The 20,552-nt window shown below is 39.5% G+C and overlaps 2 protein-coding genes across 3 annotated transcripts in view; one reads left to right on the top strand and one right to left on the bottom strand.

Annotated features, from left to right (window-relative positions):
* LOC111067917 (receptor-type guanylate cyclase Gyc76C) overlaps positions 1-19,905 on the bottom strand; it is a 43,279-nt gene extending 23,374 nt beyond the window's left edge. The window contains exons 1-3 of one of the 2 annotated variants that reach the window (XM_022357263.2): positions 19,779-19,905; positions 16,653-16,996; positions 938-1,167 (exon numbers count right to left, since the gene is read on the bottom strand). The gene's annotated coding sequence lies outside the window, so the exon portion shown is untranslated. Of the gene's footprint in view, positions 1-937; positions 1,168-16,652; positions 16,997-17,971; positions 18,118-19,778 lie in introns of those variants that run through there. The other variant, XM_041592638.1, reaches the window with a different exon arrangement.
* On the top strand, positions 10,859-13,997 carry LOC111067918. Its single transcript, XM_022357265.2, has 2 exons — positions 10,859-11,106; positions 11,337-13,997. The coding sequence occupies exons 1-2, from the start codon at positions 10,943-10,945 to the stop codon at positions 13,777-13,779; spliced, it is 2,607 nt and encodes an 868-aa protein (XP_022212957.2). The 5' UTR covers positions 10,859-10,942; the 3' UTR covers positions 13,780-13,997.
* Positions 19,906-20,552: the final 647 nt, after the last annotated feature.

Below are 20,552 nucleotides of genomic sequence, written 5' to 3'. Positions count from 1 at the left end.
ACAAATAGCCAAATATCAAATCGAAAGCAGCAGCAGAAGCAGCAGATTTTTCGAGAGCGAGAATGAAGATAGCCAACCGCTGAATCAGAGTTTTAACGTTGGAATTTATAAACATACATATATACTCGTACGATATATAGTATACATATGTATGTAAGGGATAAATTGTTGTATAAGAAAGTGGGAAGCTTGCACAAATTTTGCACATGTCGTTCATTCGTTCGATTTACATTTAAATAAACAATTAGCACATTTTGAGTAAATCGGCAGTCAATCGTGAATGGAAGCTAATGATGGAGATTGGGGGCTGGCAAATGGCAAATCGGTAGAGAATATTTAATAACTACATCAATAACTCATCGAAAAAAATATATGAACGTCCTAAGAAAGTCAACAATATCCTCAAAGATTAATGTTGATAGATTAATCAATCGTAGTGGCGTCAGGATTTCGTCTAATGTTATTGCATCAAGTAATGTTTTAGTTATAATGCAATTTATGTAGTATTCATTCAAACAACATTTTAAAGAATCTTTCTGATATTTTATTTTTAAAGAGTTCATTAGGATTAATTCCATTAATATTTTGATAATCCAGAAAAAATCATACACATATGTATGCATGAACAAAATAAATCAAAAAATTAATCCCCTTCCGTTGATATCAGTCACGCCACCGAAACCCCGAATCATCATAATTATTTGCATATTTTATTGTGACTTTAATTATGAAAATGAGTTCAACAAATTGATCCCAATCTGGAGGATTGTCTCCCCTGATTTTCACTTTATTTCCAGCCCCAGAACAGAATTTTCGTTTATACGAAAATATTGTATTAAAAATTCACACTTGTAACCTCCTCCCATTCCCCATTCGACATTTTATATAAATTTAAAGATTCAATACATTTTCTGGTTGTTTTTATTGCGGTACTCACGTGATTTTTGTTGTGGATTGTGGTGTGTGGATTATTGAAGGTTGAGCGGTTGTCGTTGCTGCAGCAACCACACCAACCACTCGGAGTGGATTACCAAAGGAATTTGAGTCGAATAATGTGAGGTTCTTTTTCGCTGATTTTTACGGTATATTTTCGGTGTCCTGAAGCCTGACTCCTGGCATAAAATTCCACGTATTCTATAATTGTTTAAGTCCAGGCTGTAGTCATAGCTGAAAAAAATGTAAATGTTTATTTAATAAATTTATAAATAGCGGAAAAAATTCGATGGTTCGTAAATCCGTTTAAGGACACTTTTCCAGATATGTATATGTAAATGCTGCCAACCAATAACAAAAATTGCCAATTAACGAGCTGCAAAAATCGTTCAATCGTGATAAACATACAAATACAGAGGTTATCGATACAGATATAAAAAATGTAGACACACTCAGAGAAATGCTATATTTGAAAAATTTGCAGTTTTTAAATACAAAAAATTTTAAAATTAAGACGTCCCCATATTTAATATAAATAAAAAACACTTTAAAATATATATAATATATTAAAATCCATATATTTAATCGGAATATGAAAATATTTATTTATTTTAATTATGGAATATATTTAAATAAATATTTTCATATTATTGTCAAAATCTAAATGAAAACAATTTATTACGTTTTTAAATCAAAGATTAAACATTACAATTTCAGGTCAAATTTCTCTGTGTGTAGATTTATTTTATAGATCCATTCATCCATTTAGATGGAAAAATACCAAATCCTTCCAGAATTTTTTTCAAGTAAGGGACCAAATCATAAAGAAAAAATCCATCTGTTTAAAATCCAAATGGCAAATATTTGAACAGCCTGCTGTTGTCCTGCCTCCTTTCGGTGCGACTACATATTTTATACATATATAAATATTCTCTTCATTTGTGATTTTCCACGAGGGTGGGAAGTATTTTTATACCCGTACTCAAAAGAGTTAAGGGGTATATTAGATTTGTGGTAAAAGTGTGTAACGCACAGAAGTATAGCTTTTCTTGATCCGCATCAATAGCCGAGTATATGTCTGTCTGTCCGTCTGTCGGTCTGTCCGTATTGTTTGTCGCCTAGTTCTCAAAGACTATAAGAGCTAGAGCAACCAAATTTTGTTTCCAGACTCATGTGATATCACAAGTTTATTTCAACGAAATACAAAGAACCAATATCTGTCGCAGCCACAATTTTAAAGATACGATAAGACTAAAAACGCAGTATCGTAGAGAATGGCCATATATACCAGATTTCCGAATCTGAATCAGATCGGATCATTATTATAGCCAGAATAAAGAAATTAATTTTTAGTTGCTTCCCCCACATCCTCTCAGCGCTGCTGACACTACTTATTTTCTTTCTCGATCGCTCACACTCTGCCCTGTGCAATGCGCGACCTGCGCGGAGAAGATGTGTACTCTACATTGTGTATGTATAATCTACATTTCAGATGTGGAATTGACATTATAGAAGTATATGTAGTTAACAGATGTAGTAAAAAAACACAAATTTATATACTGACTGAGTACGGGTATAAAAGTAGAGTCGCGTCCACAGAAGCGACTCACACGCTCCTTCTCGTTTAATATCGTGTCCAACATTTCTGGTCCCGTAAGCACTGGAAATAAGTCGCGTCGCGTCTGTGCTGCAGAGAGAGCGCGTACTCGTGTTGCCACAGAAACGCACAAAAGTCAACAAAATTCCAACAAAAACCAAGGAGACTACGAAATGCACTTTCTTTTTACTAAAGATCTGGGAATCATTTGGGATCCTGAATGCAACGCAATGAAGCCAAGTAGGTGACTACTTGCAATCAACTATCAAAATACACACGACCATAATGATAATTATGGCTCATTTATCACAGATACGAATTGCCAACGCAGCAGCGCCCCCCATCGTGCCCTATCCGTCTTAAAAACGATTATGGGACGGAGGAGCAGTGTGCGCGTAGGAAGGGAGGAGCTAATTCAAGAAAATCAGAGAATGCCAAGAACAAACAACTCGTCCCATTAAATCAAACATGTAAATGTGTGTGGGGAAAAATGCAGGAAACTGCAAAAAAAAAATGTTGGGAATTACTCGAGTAAATCTCTTCTAACTGTGCCTGAAAATCGAATTCAGACAGAAAGCAGGAATGGAATGTGAGGCAGTAGCTGTACCTGAATCCTTGACCATTGAATCATGTGGAAAATTGTGGTTAAAAAAGGACTAAAAAGGACTTTGTAAGTGCAGAAATTTTGACAAAAAAATGCCAAAATGAAATGTAAAACGGGGAGCTAAAAGCCCAAAAAAAAAATTTATAAGGAATTATTTGAATGGGAGAATGTATAGAAATTGGGTTTTCAGATGAAGATTTTTATTTAGAAAATCCTGTGATATATGTATCCAACTTGTGAGATGCATTCATCAAAGAACAAAAATGATTCACATGGTAAAAAAAACCAGTAGTAAAGAATAGAGTGTTCGGGCACACCCTACACTCTCTGCAGCATACCCTTTTAGCTGGCGCTGCATTTATTACAAAAATAAAAAATAAAATAAGTTTCTGCTTTCAACTGTTGCTCCGGACAGCAAATCTGCGATTCGTTGGCCACCGCTGGCTGATGTCCCGGATGCAGGCAGCATGCTTCAGGATACAGATACTGACTCGACATAGCCATTTGACATTCAGATGCAATTGGGCAGGTGCACCTGTCCGTTTTTTTTTTGGTTCCATCACAAATTGAGTTTGAGCTCATGGATATTTTCTGATTCTCACTGCCAGCAGTAGTGGGTGTCATGCCACGCCTACATATGTCATCTGCAGAGGCAGTGACAGTAGCAGTGCCAGATAGATGCAGTGGGGCACGAGTTAATTGCTTTGCCATTGCAATGGCGGTGGTGCGGAACGGAGCCTACGCGGATAAGTATGCTATGCAAATGTTGAACTTATTTTTCTTAAACTTCCGAAGAGAAAGATAGAGAGAGAACTCTTGGCCAAGAAATGACTAAAAGCCAGCCAAGTTATTAAAAAACTTTTACAGAGAGGATCTTCCTACAGTTCCCACCTCGCCCACCTCCCATCTCGCCGCCTTTTTAAGGGGCTGGAATTGCAGAGCTCATAAAAATAATAATAAATTTCCTTTCGTTCTTTCCCCCATCTATATCCTGTGTCTTTTGGGGAAATTGCAGGACAAACAGTTGTTAAAAGCTCCAGAGAGGTCATAAAATTTCTGTGGCATATATCTATATTGACACATACTCCTCTGCCTCCTGCTCCTCTATCAACCCCTACCCCGGTTGCGATTAATGCTAATAGAATGCAAAGCCCCGCCCAAAAAAAGTTAAAGGAAAAACAACAGGACAGGAAAAACCCTTTGTGGACTTTCCTGCGACTTGGTGGCGTCGTCGTTTTCTTCAATCTACTTTACCTTTTACTTATTTGTTTATTAAACAAAAACACTCAAATTGGCAAGCGACAAAGGCAAGCCCACATATTGGACTGCCTCCGCCCCCGACAGAGAAGGCGGATATTCGAGGGGGAAACCACCACAGAGAAAGAGTACCATCGATAGGTCTCCTTCTCCTCAAGAGAAGGGGCCGATGGACAGGGTCTCCTTCTCCTCAAGAGAAGGGGCCGATGGACAGGTAACTGCCTTTGCAGTTGGTCTTTCTCTGATGGCGAAAAGTTCTTTACATTTTCTCGAGTTTTTTTCCTGAAAAACATGTGGTTTTCGCCTATGAAAAGCCCACAGGCCATTCGTTAAAAGGGGTCGCGGGTTTCCTGCAGAAAAACAGACGCTGGGGCTGCTTTATAAGTAAGTAAAATGCATGTTGCAGGAACACGGATAAGCCTTAACATAAATAAGTACAAATAAACAATAAAATAAGCTCAAAATAGATCCTTAAAAATACATCAAACTTATTCCAAAGATTTCTTAAAGAACGTCTGAAGATTCCATGCTAATTCCAAATTTATTTTCCAACCCAAAAATAAAATTTGTTTGCTAAAACCTTTAATTAGTTTTCAATTCGCGCAGAAAACATAGAAAACTACGATATATCAACATTCTCATTTTCCAGCTGCGGTGTGAAAACTTTCACATACCTGCCAAAATATTTTTCTTGGCAATGAAACTTTTCTAGCAGCTGCCTCTTCGGCTCTTAAACAACCGCAAAAAAAATCTGTTCTTGATCTGTTGAATATAGGAACATTGGAACGTAATTTATGCATATGCAACTCCGTGAGGAACGTAACCCAAGCCAGAGGGCCAGGAAGTGGCAGGAATCCAGCAATCGACATAGTTCCTCCATCCAGATTCTCCGTGGAGTGGCGGAGTGTGGGTATCCAAGCGGAGGAGGGGCAACACATTGCTTCCGGTCATATCAACGCCCAAGAAAATCAAGTCGGAAAGGGCCATTAATGCCGAGTTAAAACAACATAATTTAGTGCCCGGTGTGGCAGTATGGCAGTGTGCCTTTGGGGCCTCAACATAAACAAACTTCCCGCACGACAAAAGCGTTGAAAGGCCTCTTTAAATGTTTTGGCTTCTTCGGGGCACAGGATGGTGCTGGGCGGGACGGGGGCAACACCTCGCGGGCGCACAGCACAATGTTGCCTCCAAATCGGCGAATAGATTAGCAACCTTGTTGTGGTTAGCAGATTACGTGTACCATTATGCAAATTCAGTTTCGGTTGAGTCTTTTGGTTTATGTTTATTATTTATACTACGATTTCCTGGAAACGTTGAGCCGACACTAAAATGTTTTTCTTGAATATGGACAACGTTTATTTAGGAGCAGATTGAGAGCTGAAATAAGACTTTGTAACGCGCAGAGGAAATAATAATAAAAATAATAATTGAAATTTAACTTTAAACTTTAAATTTCACCATAAACAGAAAATGTATGACAGTTATGTGTCGACAGTAATTTAATTTAAGGATAATAGTAGCCATTCGTTTGAGCCGATACCATTTTTAGCTGAGTACATAATTGGATTGAGTGGAGAAAATGTTGTAATGAATTGGAATATCCAGTAGGCCAAGGATTGAGATCTCATGCCGGACATACTGGGATTAGTCAGACTTTCCCCAGAGTGGTTCGATGTTCTTTTCTAATTAGAACCTATAGAGATTTTATAAAAATCTTTATACAAATGAAAAATATAAAAATACATTTCGTACAAGTATAATATACTTATGTGTTATACATATTTGTTTTAACGTGTTTTATATTTGGGTTAAATATTGGCCGGATTAACAAGACTTTTAAATAAAAATTATGCTTAAATTGTGTACTAAGCTTGCAGCTTTATTTAGTTGAGTGGCTCTGTCCTGGCATCAAAAGAACATCTTCAGATATTTTCATGCTTATGCTTATTATGGATCCTTAGATCCCAGCTTAGCTTAGCTTTGTAAGCTATTCCTTGAACAAGGCACAACTCTGATTCCCTGGAATAACAAGTTACAAATTGTTTCAGCCACCATTTCTAATATAACTTTTTTATCCGGAAAAAAGTGCTCGAAAACTGGAAAACCAAACAAAATGAGACAGAGATGCGCAGTTACAGCAGCAGAGATTGCTTAATTCTTAGTCAATGAACTGCAAAGACCTGGATTTTCCTTGGGTTTCTGGGGGTTTTCCCAACGTTCCGTTCAACTTGTTGAATAAACTTTGGCCATCTGTCTGGCGTTGGCCACGGGAAGAGTTGGCCAACTAAATCAAGTGGAAAATGGTTTTAAATCTAGCCTAAATTCATCCGGGAAAGAAATGATAGGAGTTTCAAGTATTTTTGGGGGCCCCAGAGTAGATGGGCAATTTATAGGCAATAAGTAGGCGAACAATAAGTCAACAAATTTTGATGGGTTTTGTCTTTTGTCTGTGCTGTTCATCTGTCACTTGCCGCTTGCCACACATGCCACATGTCAATGTCCATTTCCGTCGGTGTGGTTTGCTGTTTCCCCCAGGACTTCTCTGGGACAAAGCCAGAGAACAAAAGGCAACAAACGAGCAGCAAGAGAAAGGCTCCCTCTCTTTGGCACTGGCCAAATTAAATTAGCCCATCAACAGCCACGATGATAAAAACAAAAGACCACCCCACCGTGCTTTAAATTCTGATTTTTTCAAGTGGAAACCTTTTTAGTCTGTTTGGACACTATTTTTTTCAGTTTAATTGCGGCTAAAAGCGTCCTGAGTGCGGTCAAAATGTGTGGCATGTTGTGCCAGGGAATATGCAACGAAAATTTCCCCAAAAATGTAGTGCAATTTTTTGTTTGGGTAGAGCTTTTACTGGTTATACGAAGAGAATGGCATCCATTAAATGAATTTTAAGCAGAACCAAAGAATTTTGTCATAAATTAATGGTTTATTCTGTGCTTGGATAACGAAATTCTTAAATTTCTGCGTTTTTTATGTTCTCAGCAAATTCCTAGAATAAAAATCAAGTATTCTTGAGTTAATTTTCACTTCAACTTTACATGAGTTTTCCCCATTTCATTGTTAACTTCCTAGCATTTGCAGTTGGAATGCAATTTACAAATCCGAATCCCAAAAACTTGGCCAACTGACAACAATTGTAGGAGCGAAAACTTTGTGTACCTTCGCAATGGAATGAGCAAGAGGAGCCCGAAGAATCCCTTCTTCATGCAGTTGTTTGAAGGCTTAAAAGCGTTTTAGTGTTCCCAAAATATTTAGAAACATTGAAGTCTGAGGGGCACACTTTTCCACAATAAAAGTTAATGAATTGATTGAATAAAATCATGAAAACATGATTCACTACTTAATTGATTGATTGTGCTTAAATCAATATGTAACCCCAAAAACAATATGCTTGTTAATTGATGTAGAAAATTACTTTTTTTGGCTCGATTTATACCGTACACTCAGAGAAACACCCAAACTTAAATTAAATATTCGGCTTTTAATAAAAAAAAATATGAAATTAAGTAGAATTCACTTTGATTTAAAAATAAATGCATTGAATATTATTTTTAATACGACCCTATACAAAAATTTGAAATAAATATAATATATTAAATTTGCAGGAAGTATATTTAATTGAAATATGAAAATATTTTATTTAACTATGAGTATATATTTAAATTAAATTTACTAATAAAAATTTTGAATTTAAATATGAGTATATAATTATTTTTAATTTGAATATAAAAATATTTAATTTTTTATCGAATATATTTTTTGTGAATATGAAACATAATGTCAAACTTTTCAAAATATTATCTCTGGGGTCCAATGTATTGGTATACATTTTTAAACCTAAGTGTAAATATTAACATTTCAGTCAATTTGTCTCTGGGTGTATATGTTCTATATCCCATTTTATTGAAAACATATTCCCCTGGCATGTATGAATGCATGTTATTGATACATTTATTCATTGATTAGTGTCTATTTTCAGTCCGAAATACGTTTAGCGTCAAGTGCTATTCATGCAGCATTTAATGCCACTAATTGGAGGGGCCAAAACAAAGACTATAACGGCTCTGTAGTACAGTGAGGACTCCAATTGATGGTAAATGCTATACATTTCAGCAGTCTCTTCCTCTCTGAAAAACATTTAGGGTAAAGTATATGGATGGATAGATGCCATGCGTGTGGTGTATTGGGAGTACAATTGGAGGAGCATGTCGCCAGGGCAACGCGATGCTCGCGCTTCCCAATTTGTTGCCTCTGCTGTTTAAAGGATGCTAAACGAGGATACTCTGGTTGCTCTTCTCGTCCCTTAATTGGTCTTTGTTCCTTTACCTGATCATCCATATATCCACATATCAAACAGAATCACTAATCATCCTGCTAAAAACAATTTGCTGGAAGCTTCAACAGCATTAAGAATGAAGCTGTACAGCCTCCATCCTTCTCCAAAACTGTCTAAGAGGCATCCTTCAGATGCGTATGCATATATGCAAATCTAATTACGGCTACAATGGGTTTGAAGCCTCTTGTCAAGGGGGCAGCCTCTGTTAAGTCATTGTGCGGGTGCCACACTGCCACATTTCCATTGCCATGGCCATGGCCATTGGGTACAAAATGTCACCAGACTCCCGCCGTCTGTCTGACATGTTCTGTCTAATTTATGCAGTGGCAAATCTCAACAGCGAACGAGGCTCTCTCGAGTGCCAAATTATTAATAGTGGAATCTTTTTCTTCCGCCACAGATCTTGCCACTGTACCCCGCCCAGTACCCGTAGTAAAGTGTACAAATTTTGTTTCTTAAGTTATTAAAAATCTACCAATCTCCTGTTAAATGATTGATCAAACAGCAACTCCCCAACCTCCCTTTCTCTTTCTTCCCTCGTTTCGCTGTGTATTTCCTACACTTTTAATTCTTGTGTGGAATATTTTATATACATACATACATATGTATGTAGGTACGTTTTATATTCAGTTATTTTTCTTTCTTTTTTTTGCGATAATCTGTAAACATTGATACCGCTATGGCTATGGCTATGGAAATTTTTACACGCATCACATTTTACATTTCTCAATTCAATTTCTTCTCTCATTTTTTTCTTATATTATTTTCTCACACTTTATTATATATATTTTTTTGTTTATTATTTTTACTGCAACGCGCGAAAAACTTTTCAGGCTTGTCAGTCATGAAAATGTTGACAGTGAAAAATACATATATACATACAGGTACATGTGTGCATACATATGTATGTATGTATGTTTTTTTGCGTCTTTTTTGTCGCCTATTTTTCATGTCTGTTTGTTCATTTATGGATTGTTAAGCAAAATGAAAATATTTAAAGGTGACAACGAAGTGTAAATGCCCTGCAGGTAAGGGCATGAGCATATGATTGGTACTGAGAGTCCATATTTTATCCGTTGATCAGCAGGACTCCCTTGCCTATTTATTTACTTTCCACCTGACTCCCATAGACACCATCGAGCTACGATGTCGGCAGTGGAGCCAGAAAATCGGGCCAGTGAAACCGAAATTTTTAGTATTTGAATGATTCAAACGTTTATGTATATTATCATCATTTTCTATATTTATCAAATAAATCACACTAAAAACATAAAATTCAATTTATTTCTTGTCTTTCAGAACATTTTTTCTTCTGGTCCGTACTGTTGGTCACTTTGATCTTTACTTTAAATCTCAGAAAACCTATAAAACTGCAAAAAAAAAAAAAAAAATAGTGTAGCAGACATTATTTATAAGACTCTTGCTTGGTTCGCTCCTATAGCTCCGCTCGCCTCATAGCGTGTAGACCACAAAAAAAAACACGAAACATCGTTTTATTAGATTCGTTTAGAATTGAACTTCTAATTTAATTATAGGCGTGAAATCTCTTGTTGACAGTTGACAGTTGACAGTTCTCTTTTTTTTAATCGCGTCTCACTTTTTTGCTCAGCTCTCGCCGGAATTTATATTATTTTTATAAATACCCGTGCACTGGGGTTTTGGTTTAAAAATGAATGAATAGCGAAGAGCTCGACAGAAAATCGAACAGGTGATGCAAGTTGCCAGACATCTGGGGAACTGCGACACATGAGCTTTGAATCTTAAACTATCCTGTCAGGGGTTTACTCAGGAAAGAGGCGGTGAGAGGCCAGATGGTGGACCATGATCCTTGCCGACTGTCAGATCTTCCACTCGCTTAGGCCACACTACGGCTTTAGAACAAGCCAGGAACGAACACTAACCGAGGATGCAGTAACAACCAGGAGGACATTCCTCTCCTGGTACAGCTTCTGTTCAACACTGCCTGGACAGTGGAATCTGTGGTCCCTCCCCGAAGAAAAGTTTCATCGAACAGTAAGAAAAGTTCGAAGAAAAAACGCAACCAACCATTACGATTACCAACACTTATTAGCATGCTAAAATACAAAATGCGTGAAGTTGTACAACACTGTTGAGTAACCCAGCACTTTCATCGACACCTTTTAACTGTCATTGCGTCAAACGAAAATTTCATTCAAGTCAATTTGCAATTAAGCAAACAAAAAAAACATGTCAATCCATCCATCCAAAATGCATTGTTCTAGCGGCACAAAGGAGTTGAAACGCCTCGTTAAAGCTCAGGACAATTTCTATTTTGACTACGTTGCACAACAAAACAATAATCTGCAGAATAACAAAGAAAATAATGCAGAGGAAGAGGAAAAGCCCTGCAGGTAAGCGCATGCTGCGCTTTCAAAACCAGTAAAAAATCACCCATCGATTGCCAATTTACTTGCAAAAACTATTTGGTGTGAGAATAATATGTAGGGCAAATGTCTGACATTTCGTTCAAGGGCATGCTAGATCGGGTAGAAATTTTAATGGAAAACAATTAGAAACATGCCTTGAAAGGCCATGAATACATACAACAGATCTTAAAGAGCGTTCCTTTTCCGTTTTACAGCTCTTTTCATGCCAGAGAGAAACGGCCCAGAGTCGAGCCAGAGTCTGGCTCCTATCCCATAATCAGCACTCCCATCTGGAATAGACGTCATGGTCCCATGCCACCCACCATCTCCACGCCAGAGTTCGATTTTATGGCCAAGTTTGTGGCCAACAAGAAGTCCGGTGTCGTCAGGGTGGCTGAGATCTTTGATACATTTGCGTGGGGCCGGGAACTCAAGAAAAGGGGCTTTCAATCTCCGCACAGGTTGCCCGGCGCCTTTCGCAGGTATGTACCGAAACAGAGATTCGTCGTACCCAAGTTGGAGCCAGAGCCCTACCATGTGCCATCGATGATGGATGAATATCGAGCTTTGCAAAGTATAAGCCCCATCCCAGAGGCCCCACAAGTACCAGCAGCAGTTGTCGGGGCATACGAAGAGATCCCAGCAGCAGCAGTTGCGGAAAACTTGGAGGTACCAGCAGAAGCAGACCCAGACCCAGACCCAGCAGAGATGCCAGCAGTGCCAATAGAGCCGCCAAGATATCTGCCCAGACATATCCCAACGTCTGAGGAACTCGTTCAGATGGCAAGGGACATTGAGGCGGGTCTGTTGGATCCAGAAACTTGGCCCTTCAACTGTCGCATGCCTCGTCCCACATCACCTTTCCCCACATGGCGCTATGACAATCCACCCACACCACCGCCCTCACCGCCGCCACCGATGGGGGCCAGGCTTGTGCCGTCGCCAGAGGAAGATGCTCTGGCCGTCGACGTTCTCCTCCAAGAGGAGCAAAAGCGAGAGGAACAGCTAGCCGTGGTAGCGAGTCAGATTCCCAGTAACATGGACAGCCAGGGTCCTGTGGAATATTGGAGCATCCCTTTCGTACCCCGTGGCTTGCGTTTGCCACAACAACGCAAGTGGATCAGGTCCAGGAGAACCGAACAGCCAGGTAGCGAAGCAGTGGAGATCGATGAGATCTCCAATGTGGGCAAGCTCTTACATCTATACAACTTTCCAACGGCTCGTCCTCGCATTGACACTTTCGAGCTCATGGCGGCCGCTAACCAGGAGCCAGAAGACACAGTCATGGAAGACCAGAGCTTGGAGTCCCAAATGGATGTGCCGCCTGAACTAGAACAAGTCATGGCCCAGCAGGAAGACTTACCTGCGACATCTACATCGACATTCCTTGCCCAGCCGGATGACATCTCAGGTACTTCTTTTGCCCAACTGTATGACATTCCAGGAACTTCCAATCAATTGATGACAGGACTACGCATAGAAGTGGCTATGCCGGAAGACCTACAGCAGCTGCAGCAAGAGCAGCCAGTTCCAGGTTCCTCGAAAAAGACGGTCTTGCCCGTGGTGGAGCGGCAGCACCAACCTGTACACATTGGCAATGTGCAGCCCAAGCCACAAGATCAGACCGAGTGCCAGCAGTGGATCCAACAGACTAGCCAAATCCTAACCTCTCAGTACAAGGCCCTGCTCTGGGAAGACAGGTACCGGGCAGATATCGACTTCGAGGATGAAATCGAAAAGGAGCAGCAAAAGCAGCGCATGCGTGTCATAGCCCAACCATCGAACTTGCAGGAAAACGACTGGCAACGGAGCTACCGCTCAATGCTGGACGATTTCGAGGATCGTTGCGAGGAAACCGCATCCGAGTATCGCGATCCGCAGGCCAAAAGATTGCGCAGCAAATGGATTGAGAGATTTGGCAAGGGTTCGAGTCAAAACCTATGCCGCAAGCTGGACACAAAAATGCCGACAGTCCGCGCACAACCTCTACTCAAAATCAAAATACTGGCCAAAAGCAAACTCAAGAGGTTGGAAACCCTCGTCCTGCGTATTGAATTGAAGTATTCGAAAACGTTTTGTACGCTGCACTTGCACCAGACAATCGATCTCAAGGCGGCGAGCAGAAAACTGCAAAGAATCGAGTACAAGACTCACATCAATATCCTGCAAAAGTGCGAGAACACCCGTCAGCACTCGGAGCACAGTCGGATATCGTGGCTCTGGCCGAATGGCACTCTGACCATTATCAATGGCTGCCGCGACGACAAGAACGATTTGATAGATGTCCAGAATAAACTCTTGGCCCCCCTACTGAATTTAAACCGCTTTCAGGCGGCGCCAGCGCACAATCTGCAGTACCTGCGAATGCGGTCCGCGGCCCATTTTGGCTTTCAAATCAAACTAAAGATATTCGCCGAATGGTTTGTGCTGTCCAACCAGACGTGTCGCGATGATGTCAATTCGGAGTATGTTTATTATGTGACCAGCGAACTGCCGGGCGTGGTGGCACAGCTGCATGACCATGGGCGGGTCTATGTGTATGCAATGACCATCCAGGAGGCGGACAAATTGTTGCTGAAACTATACACCCTGATCCACAATCATCGCGAGGATCTGGTAAAGGTCGAGAAACCAGAGAAAAAAGTGGATCCAAAGTGAACGGAGAATATGCGGGCGAGCCCTGGGGCAGATATATTTTTTTGCATTCAGAAAAACAGAAAATGCGAAATACGCACAGACACAGATACACAGATGCTACAAAGACACAAATTGAATTAGCACAACGCTAAATGATCACACGGTCGCTCTAAAAGAAAACACACACAAAGTCCACCCAAAAGTCCAGCAACAACAAAAGAAAACTAAAATTTGCAACAAAAAAATAACATAAAAAATACAGAAAAATACAGATACAAGCAACAGATACTCGTACAGAGATACAAAAACAGATAGAGATACAGCCATTCAAAATATATATTGTACGGTTATATGATGTGGCTAGAGATACAAAAGCACAGATACCAGCAAAAAAAAAAAAAAACCAAAAAAAAAGGTTGGGCGACAATTTTTGCTCCAAGCTCCACCAGAGACCCATCCACACCGGGGTTGGGTGCTATTTATAGAACCCCCTAGATGATAAGATTGTGTCCCCGCTGCGCCGAACCGCAAAACTTTCTGCGGTTTTAGCGCTAAATAAACATCAAAAAAATATGAAACAGAAACCGAAAAAAGGAACAGAAGAACAAGTTTTTTATAACACAATTTTTGGATTACCAAAATGGAGCTACAATACCTCTCGAATCTCTCCCTCTCTCACTCTATCTCTCTATTCATAAGGGAAGTACTCTGCAGTGCAGTTAATCAACGAAAAATTTTATTTTTTCATCCTTTACCTGGAAAAAACACTTTTCATTAGTTATGCTATGCGGTTTTTAATTAGCGGACAGATAGACACACACGGAACACACACGTACACCGTACATGTACAAAACATTCCACGGTCAAGAAATTACAAACAAAATGTTTGTTTCAAAGCGTTTTGTTTTCAGGCATTTCTATATTTAGACTGAGAGCAGACGCGAAATATAACAATAACAATTTAAGAATTTAGATTATTTGTTTTTATTTCTGGGTTTTCTTTTGCGGAAATGATTCGAGAGAGAGAGAGAGAGCAGTACAGCACACGAAACAGTTTTTTTTTACTGTCCACAATAATCACAGCCTAAACTCTGCTTGAACCCTTGCTATTATTATTACCGTTATAATTAATAGATTCTTGCATACTTAAATATTGTCTGTTTAGAGTTGAATTAAGACAGAAATTGTTAAATGACAATCTTACGCTTATTGTTTCACTCTCTCACGTTGTCATTTTCATAAATTAACTCACAACATTAGAGGCTTCCTTTTTCTCAGTGCTCATTCACTAAGAACCCTAATAAATAGTTCTTGGGCCAGGCCTCAACCGAACCCAGCGACACTTCTTTGGTACGAATGATCGGTGAAATCTTCGCATCGGTTTATTTCGTTGCTGGAAATTCGCACAACACCCCTATTGAATAACTAATAACACCCTAATGTTTTTTAAATCTCAAAACTCAACAGCACTAAAATTTTGTCGCGCTTTTCGCTGGAAATGAACTTTATTATGCATTGGTACTCGTACGAGTCGGATACAGAACTTGAGCATAAAGTTTAATTGAGGGAAAAACACCTGTTCAATCGGAAACCTGCGACAGAGCGAAAACGAGAGTCAGATATAGGGCGGAAGAGCGGGCGGTACATATATTACTTAATATTTTCAGAGTAAACAACAGCGAGAGAGAGGTGAGTTAAGCATTTGTGTGTGTTTGTGTGCAAATTTTGACATAGAACAGATACCCGAACACACTTTGATTGCAAATATGAACATTTTGCGTTGCCAAAAATACAAGTACGAGTACGAGTACGATATGTATGCTGTAAGGTCTTCCTCTGAGCAAACGCTGTCAGTTGCACACACAGCAGAAAGCCAGGCCAAAAGCAATCACACCCACCCACACTATAAATACCCACAAATGTTATATTTAGATTATAATTTCCGACACATCGAACATTTCAATTTCATTAGCCGACCCAGAAATAATGTAAACACAAGAAAATGCAAAAATATATTTCTTTTCGTGTTTTTTCCACGCCATAAAAATTAAAAGGCATTAAAATTTCATTCGACCAGAAAACGCTTTTCAAATTGGTCAGAAATCGTTGGTCTCTGTATGAAAGGAAGGGAGAAAACACTGGGGGGAGTAGACAATGCGAAGGAGAAGAAGCCGCATCGAGAGGCACTCGCTGGGTTTCGCCTCCACCTCTGTGGGGCCATGCTCTCTGGTCTTTGGGAAAGGCCAACTTGTTGCGGTGTTCATTGCCAGCAATTTTTTTGCCAACTTTCCTCTCGTGTGTCCCGTGGAAGGAACCAGGAAGGAACCAAGCCAGCTCTCGTGTGTAGGAAGACCGCAATCTCCATCGCAATATTTAATTCGGAAATAGTTTGTTACCAAAAAAGTTTGGATTCTGCAGGAGTTTGGACAGATATTCCAAGAAATAAGAACAAGGAAATTGCTGGGAAAAGCGGGGGAACAATTTGTTTTCCAGAATGCAATTAAAAGGAGATCGTGCTGGATAGAAAACTGATATTAATTATTGACCAGAATTTGTCCTCTAAACAGAAATTACAAATTTTAAATAAATGAAAACAAAGTGTCGTCTGGAAAATCTGGAAAACCTGTTGTGTGCGATAAGAAAAGTCTTCAAGAGAAAATGGGAAACCAGAAACCTTTCTGTTTATTCTGAATGCAGTTTTTTTGAATTTTTCGACGAAGTTTTCAAGGCAGAGAGGGTGAATCAGAACCAATATTGTACTATATGTGATCAGAAATACTATAGAAGATGGCATTGAAAGTACATTCCAAAATTTCGATTAGACTTCGTTTTGGTAGAGAGAGGGAGGCTCTTTCACTGAACCAAATGGAAAGGGTATCATTGGGTTTACTCACATTGTTCGGCCTTGTCTGCTCCGTCATTAGCACACACTCTTCTGATCTCTTTCTCTCTCTCTCTCTCTGTCTCTCTCGCGGGTTTTCTGTGTAGCTGTCTTTATCTGCTGCTCTCCCAGTGGATGCTGAATGCTGAAATGCCTTGCCTCCCACGTTACGACCTCTCAGGTTTTACAGTTAGATAAACTTTTTTTGTTTTTTGTTTTTGTTTTTTTCAACGATTTGCGTTTTCTTCTCTCCTGCTTCTGGGTTTTTTTTTTCGCTTTTGTTGTATTTTCACTGTTTATTTTTTTAATTGGTTTTGCTTTTTGGTTGTTTAACAATTGTTCACTTTTTTGCTGCTGCTGCTTTTCATATGGAAAATATATTGCGGTTAATTATAATATAATTTTGTTGCTATTTTATGCACACACACACACACACACGCCACGCACACAGGAAGAATCAAAAGTAGAGTGGAGAAGAGATAGAGAGAGAGGAAAACTAAAACTGTAAAATGTACTAGCTGTAGCGGTAAATTGCATGAAAAGGGAATTGATTGTCTGCATGTAAATGGAGAGTTGAGAGCGGGAGAGAATGCAGCAAAATAGAGAGAGTGAAGAGTGGAACAAGAAGAATGAATTGCATTGTGGTAGGTTAATGGGAGAGCACGCTCGCTCTCTGAGAGAGATTACAGCAAAGAAGAGGCTGGAAGAACAATGGAATCTTGTTCGAATTTGCAATGAAAAATACTCAAAACACCCCACATTTTATTAAATATTTCAGCGAAACATATCGGCATTTGCCTTAATTCCTCCTCTTCACCTGTAGTATCAGCTTTGCTGTTGTACTTTTTTTATGGCTCAGATAAAGATGAGCGCTTATCAGAAACCGCACAGCAATCTGTTATCTTTGCACTTTTTCTCCATTACTCTCTTCCATTCTTTTTCCTCTGCCCCTTTCACGCTATGGCATGCGATCACAAAACAATTATCACAAAATCCAGTTTTCATTTCGATTTTGTGGCTTAATTTTTTTTTTTTTTTTGGTATTATAAACTTTTATGAAGGTGGCAGCAAACAATCTTGTTAACACATTTTGCAGAGTCTGTTTTTGAATTCAATAATAACTAATAATAACGATTAATATTATATGAAATGCGGTTCGGCCTTTACTTTGTGGCTGATTTTTCTCTGCCCGTTGATACCGAGAGACGGAAAAAAGAAAAACCGACGGCAAAACGGATGGCTGGAGGAGCTCTAGTCTGGTCGCACTCCGCAGTCTTTGGGGTTTTTGTTTTTGCCCCAATCCAATCCACAAGAAATATATATTAAACATACATATGCATAATATCGTTTGCTCTGTATGCCTGTGTGTACGATTGAGTGAGCTAGTGTGAGTGTGTGTGTAGGAGCGACGCACGCGGCTTTGGCAATCCGAAAACCAACTTTTGAAACGGGCAACGGCGAGAATAATACTGATACTACTACTAATACTGCATAACGAACGGCCCCAAAGGCCCCAAACGGCGGCCGCCACAAGAGAGAGCTGTCGCTCTCAGTGCCTCTCTCGACGCTAATTCAACATGTGTGTGCCAGGAGAGCCAAGACAAGAGCGCAATCACAGAGCAGAGATCAAGTAAGGTTGTTATTTCTTCGCTCTTTCCCTCTCTCGCACATTCATGCAATGGGCATCTGCAGCAAATTCTATTTTTAAACTTAAATTAATATTGTTCTTTATTTTATCAGCGCCGCGGAGCTGAGCGGCGCGACGCTAAAGCAGCGATGAAACCAGAAAACAAATAAATAATACGAGAAAAACTAGACGCCTGCTTGGTGTTGTTGTTGCTAATCAGAGGCCTAGTAAAAGATATCAAGCGCGTAGTGTTCTCTCTCTCTTCCTTCTGATCTATGTGTGTGTTTGTGTGTGCGAAAAGAGTAGCTCAAAATAATGCTGCTGCCCTCCCGCTCGCTCTCTCTCTGGCTTTTCTGTTCCCCATCTTCCTTTTGGCTGCTATCACCGCTTGATAAGAAATGCGTTAATCTTTATTAAGCCCTATTTGGGTGTGTATGTAAGAGAGGTTATATGGGTGTGCATTGATTGTTATTGTGTGTGAGAGTGTCTGCTTACATGGGAGTTTTTCAATTTCTGGCGACAATTTCCGTTGGAAATTTTTCGCTCAAAAGGTACGATGTACTCGCCAAAGTCCAAAAGAAAATTGTAATTTATGCAGAAAATGGCAGACTAGAAAAACAGATAGATGGAAGACACAGTGTAAGACAGCAACAACTTAGATGATTCAGTGCAGTTCGCAGTACAGTGGGACTAATTCATTTCTAGAACCTTTCATATTTGTTTGAAGCTGGGCTAGTTCAATCATACCCACAGTACAGGGTACAATATGCCGCAAGCATTGCACACACACACACATACAAAACATACACACGAAACCGCTACAGAGAGAAGAGCAAAAGAGATAGTGAGAGTGATCTGTTTTATCAGTCCCGTCTGCCTATTTTTAGATGTGTTTGTGTTGCCCAAAAGGCAACAAAGCAACAAATCACCAAAAATACAAACATCATTTCCACAAATGTGCCAAAATATAAACCGTTTCAACTTAATTCTATGGGCTGCTAGCTATCTTTAAACTGCAATTGAAATGTACCAAAGGGGAGATTGTGGCTGGGCTGGCTAGAATGGATGCACGATTCCGACTTGCGTCCGAAAAACAGGAAAAACATTCCGCAAGACGTGACAAGTACAAAAGCCAAAACTGAAACCACGCAGCGGATTGGATTAGACATTTTTATGCATAGCCTAGCGGCGGCATTGCATTGTGAAACTTTTCCTATTTTGCTTTTATTATTGTGCATTTTTATCACTGTTTTTGTTGTTGTTGTTGCACTTTTGTCAGCGCGATCATCGCCCACCAACACATGCATGCTTGTGCGCCTGTGTGTGTGGGTGTGTGAGAGCGAGAGAGAAATGGATAACGCAACAAAACATTTACATTGCAGTTAGCGGGTATTATCAACTCGAAATTACGATATATTTCGCATTAGAATGCATCAATTTTGTTCAATATAGCACAAATTATTTTATTAAGATCGTTTCTTGTTAATTTCGCATGTTGTTTTTTGAATTTACCGCTATTTTCACTGAGAGTTAAATCCCGACACGTTTTAACAGTTCTTTCGTTCTTCGCGGCCGAGAAATATTTACGGATGTTTTACATATATTTTATTGCAAATACATCTATATGAATATTTTGGTGGGATAACGTACTTTTCTGAATTCAGAAGAAGATTCGACACCATTTTCCTGTTGCTTCCTTTTCCGCGGCAGGCCGAAACAGTTATCACGTCCAGGATAGAGGTGTGAAACCATCGAGGGCACTATCGATAGTATCGATATTTTACTGCTAGCCTCTACTATCGACGGTTTTGCGACTATCATGATAGTATCGAGCTACAGTCGTTGCGCTTTTGATATGTTTGGATTGGCTGCTATAAAATACGAAGACACATTTGTAGACAAATCGACAGGTGGCATCTAATTTTTACAATGGACAAGTTCCTAAAAGGTTTCAATGGTTTTTTAATAATTATTTGAGCCCGATATTCTTACGATAGTATTGATTGTTTTTTTCAAAACATTCAAAGTTGATATTCCTCGATTTTGATATTCGGTTTAATATTACTAGCTAGCTGGGACTCTCAGCCCTAAACAAATAATTTAATCCGATAGATACATAAATTTTCTACAAGATTGGCAAGTTTTCAGGAGTCCTTTTTATTGCATTATTTACATATTAAGGTTCAAACAAAAACAGCATAAAACGAATTTGTCGTCGTTTTGTGGCGCTGCCAGACTCGTGCAATTCGTAGTTGCTGCGGGCTGCCATACCGTGATATTTTGTGA

The sequence above is a fragment of the Drosophila obscura genome, unplaced genomic scaffold (genome assembly GCF_018151105.1).
Source record: "Drosophila obscura isolate BZ-5 IFL unplaced genomic scaffold, ASM1815110v1 contig_181, whole genome shotgun sequence".
NCBI classification, from domain to species: domain Eukaryota; kingdom Metazoa; phylum Arthropoda; class Insecta; order Diptera; family Drosophilidae; genus Drosophila; species Drosophila obscura.
This window is presented reverse-complemented; position numbering and strand designations above follow the sequence as displayed.

Excerpts from the sequence above, each read along its gene's own strand:
- LOC111067918 (XM_022357265.2), top strand. The coding sequence starts at position 10,943 with ATGTCAATCCATCCATCCAAAATGCATTGTTCTAGCGGCACAAAGGAG. Across the intron at positions 11,107-11,336 it reads GAAGAGGAAAAGCCCTGCAG|CTCTTTTCATGCCAGAGAGA; the intron begins GTAAGCGCATGC and ends TCCGTTTTACAG.